The sequence below is a fragment of the Fukomys damarensis genome, unplaced genomic scaffold, assembly GCF_012274545.1.
Source record: "Fukomys damarensis isolate Sample0158 unplaced genomic scaffold, DMR_v1.0_HiC HiC_scaffold_15, whole genome shotgun sequence".
NCBI lineage: Eukaryota > Metazoa > Chordata > Mammalia > Rodentia > Bathyergidae > Fukomys > Fukomys damarensis.
In genome coordinates this window covers 3032851-3036746 of record NW_022900927.1, presented here as the reverse complement: position 1 = coordinate 3036746, position 3896 = coordinate 3032851, and the positions used below count along the sequence as shown (strand labels likewise).

General features: G+C 44.7%; 1 protein-coding gene across 1 annotated transcript in view; it reads left to right on the top strand.

The window, feature by feature from the left end:
* Ipo8 (importin 8) overlaps positions 1 to 2983 on the top strand; it is a 73066-nt gene extending 70083 nt beyond the window's left edge. The window contains exons 23-24 of the mRNA XM_019208146.2: positions 574 to 690; positions 1953 to 2983. Coding sequence (XP_019063691.1) covers positions 574 to 690; positions 1953 to 2050 — 215 coding nt within the window. The 3' untranslated portion in view covers positions 2051 to 2983. The remainder of the gene's footprint in view (positions 1 to 573; positions 691 to 1952) is intronic.
* Positions 2984 to 3896: the final 913 nt, after the last annotated feature.

Below are 3896 nucleotides of genomic sequence, written 5' to 3'. Positions count from 1 at the left end.
TTTCATTTCTGATTTTGAGACAATGGTATTGCAAAGTTGCTCAGTTTCCAGGCTCAAACTTTTGATTTTCCTGCCTCAGCTTCTCAAAGTGCTTGGATTACAGGTGTGCATCACCGCACCTGTCAGAGGTGCCAAGGGCTCACAGACGTTACCTGGGAGATTAATAGAAATAGTGATGGAAATGGGGACATAAGGAAAGATTGGAATGAAAAGTAACTTTGCTTTTATTTGTGCTGAGTTTGAGGGGAGCTGTTGATACTGAAAGGCCCAATAGGGTAAGGGGAAATTCAGCCTAAAGGCGCAGACCCGAGTCTTGCTATAGAAGCAGTGCTGAAGTAGGAGGGTGAAAGTTCTACAGGAAGAAAATTGAGCAAGTGACTACAGGTGTTCCCAAGACCACACTTCAGGGGACGCCCACAGTTAGTAAACTCAGGGTCCCACGTTCCTCTGACACGCCCCGGAGTTGAATTCTGAGGGGCGCTCAGGCGGAGCCCTCCGTTGTCACTCTGACACTTAGGCATTCCTCTGATGACAACTGTCTCTGGACTCTTCTCTTTCCCTGAAACCCAACAGGTGTGCAGAGTCGGGATGCTGCCTGGTACCAGCTGCTGATGGCCCCTCTGAGTGACGATCAGAAGAGGATGCTGCAGGAGGTGTACACATTCGCAGAACACCGAAGGACGGTGGCAGGTCAGCCGGTCACCTCCACAGGAGAGTGTGTGTGGCAGTGCTGGGAGTCAGCCCACTGAACTAGTACTTTGTAAATTCTTAGAGGCCAAACCTCTAACAGTTTAATTCCAGCACTCAGGAGGCCGAGGCAGAAGAATGAGGTTCAAGGCCAGCCTAGGCTACACAGTGAGACCCTGTCTCAAAACACAGAATTATTAGGGACCAAACCTTCATGATAATGAAGAGTTGTCTTTATTGAATAGTTGTTTGCTTAATCACTCATTATCACACCATAGCTCTGTAAAAACCTGTGCTGCATTAGTTCCTACGAGGAGGTTGTACTCCTAGCAGTGAAAGGCACATCAGTCAGCTTTCTGTTTCGGTGACAAAATACCAGAGGAAATCAGCTTACAAGGGGGAACAGGGCATTTTGGCTCCAGGTTTCAACTCATGTACCTTGGAACTGTGGCGAGGCAGTTCATCCAGCACAAGCATGTGGCACAGGAGACCCGCTCACCTCAAGGCCTCTGGGGAGCCGAGAGGAAGGGAAGAAGGGGCCAGCACCCCCATGTCCCCTTCAAAGGCAGCCCAGGGATAGACTTCCTCTTCGGACCCACTCCTGAGGCCTCCACCCCTCCTGTCATGATGGGCTGGTGCTCAGGTCTTTGATGTGTTTTGGGGGACATTTAGGAGCTGAGCTGTAACATGCTCTCCGTTTCTGTTTGTTGGGCTTTATGTTGGTAGCTATTGTTGATTTTCAGTTTTAAGATGGATGAATTATTTTATATCAGATTATTCTAGTCACTCTTAGATTATGACTGGAAAATATTTTGCGAAAATTTAGTCGGTCATGTGAGCTATGCATCTAGAATTTAGAACTCTGGTTCTTATATAGAGAGATTCAGGCCTTCAGATTGCCTGTGAGACATTGGGGTCCCCTTTCATCCAGAAAAATGGAAGCTATTAAAAATTCAGCATTGAGACTTGTTATTTCACTCATCTTTAGCAATGTTTCTGTGATAATAAACAGAGCTACTTATTGACATGGGTCTGTGAAGGGCTGACATTTACTTGGGCAGAGTAACTAATACTGCGAGTCACGTTCCTTCATAAGTCTCAAGCATGTAACAGTTTGGTGAGCCTTTTAGAGCCTTCACTCACAAGCAGCTGGCTGTGGCACGTGTGCCATGGGTGCTCCACCCCTGGTATATAAAGAATCTGGCTCTTTTGAGGTTATTTCCAATTTTGTCATCTGAAATACTCTTCTTCTCTTTTTTAACTAGAGGCAAAGAAGAAGATTGAACAGCAGGGTGGCTTCACATTTGAAAACAAAGGCGTTCTCTCTGCGTTTAACTTTGGGACTATGCCCAGCAACAACTGAAGCGAGGGCCATCAGCGGTTGTGTCACCAACGTGTGTGATTTCACGGGGTGTGAGGTCAGGGGTGGGAGCGAGGGTTGCTCTCAGGGCCTCCGGCCACATCAGGCAGCAGTTCTGGCCACTCCTTTCCCTGTGACCCTGCCCGCCCCAGGACACACATTTTCAGCAGCTACTGTAATGTATGAGAGTAAGGAAAACAGAATCATTGTGTAGAAAAGGGCAGCCACCTGCTCCACACGCTGAAAGCCCCAGGAGGCTTTTGGAAGATTGGATCAACATGCACGTCTCAGGTTTTTGCCATTGCAGAATCAATAGATTTATGCGGATAACAGTGCCTTCTGTTGTACATGAATTATGAGAAACATTTTTTGGAGTGCATTGCAATTTTTTTAAAGCATAAAACGTATTTCTAGATATAATGTAAACCTTGGTTACATGTTGACTTATTCTGCATTTTACTCTGTGAAAATCACTCTGGTTTCAAAAACACCACTGCTCCCTTCGCCCGCCCGTCCTGCTGTTGGGGGCTGTCTTCAGGGGTTGTAAAATATGCACTGGCTGTGGTTTTTTTCACAAGATGTTTCGTGGTTTTCTTAAGAAGTGTCTTATTCCCCTTTCCACCATACTTTTCTACCTTGAAAGGGGTGGTATTTCTTTCAAGGTCAGCAGATACGCATATCAGTTTCCTTTGAAACCTGGTGAGTGTAAGTTCAGGAGCCAGCAGTCGCTTGGCAGCACGTGATAGGGCCCTGTTCGTCGCCGGCGTTCATGGCAAGTCTGAATTGATTCTGAATTATGTTCTTAGGGAGTGAATTAATTGTTACACCCACAGTGTGTGCGCTGTCAGTCTGAACAGGGCTCCCGTTTCTAGTAACTCATCATTCCAGCTGTGTTGGGCCAGGGTCCAGAGCATTTTATAATGGCATTTTTTTTTTTTTAACAAAAGATTGAAGCAAATCTAATTTCTTGCTTTCTCACACAGCTGAATTTTTTCCTACCTAATTTGTTTTAGTTGTTATAGCTCAGTTTGGCTTTTTAAGTTTTCTAAGCATTGAGTGTGTTGGTCGTCTTCATGATGTAAGATGATCTACAGGAAATATTGCAGGTGGGAGGTTTTCTCTGAATTGTTGCGAACATGGATCACTGTGTATTCATTTAATACAATGAAATGTACCTTGAGAACTTGGCATATGACAGGGTGTGATTCAGATTTTCCTTTTTCTGTGGGATGTCTGCAGGTTAAATTTCCCATCTGTGACTAGTGGAAGTTTTCCCAGGTGCTTCCTCTATTACCTTCCCTTCTTCACGTTAACTGTTTAAAATTTTAGGTCATTAAGTAATTTTTATAGATATAGTCTGACAAGCCATGAGTTTTGGAGTTAATGACCCTCTACTTTCCCACCCTTACTTCTTGAGGTGTTGAAGCTGAGTGCCTGTCTCTCCCCTCCCCCTGGCAATTAGAAGATGGCCCTGGGGGAAATTTTAGAGGGTTTTGAAACTCTCCGTGTCCTGTATGGTCTAATTTTAACGTGAATACAATGCCTTCACACTGGATTGTACAAGGCATGTGATTTTAGAGATTTATTTTGTGATTTATTGTCTTCTGCAGTATTAAAGGGAAAGAAGTATTAATGTGTATCATCTTGTTTTTAAGCCAGGGTAGTTACATGATTTTGTTACCAGCAGCGCTAACCTGAATGTGATCTGGTTACCTTGGAAATGCAGGAACTTATATGAATGTACTGTACAATAAAATGCGAACTGATTCCCAGGATTCCGAACTCTTCTTCTGTGTGAAGCATTTTCTGAGATGTGGAGGTGCTTTGGGCGGACAGTGACCCCTGGGGA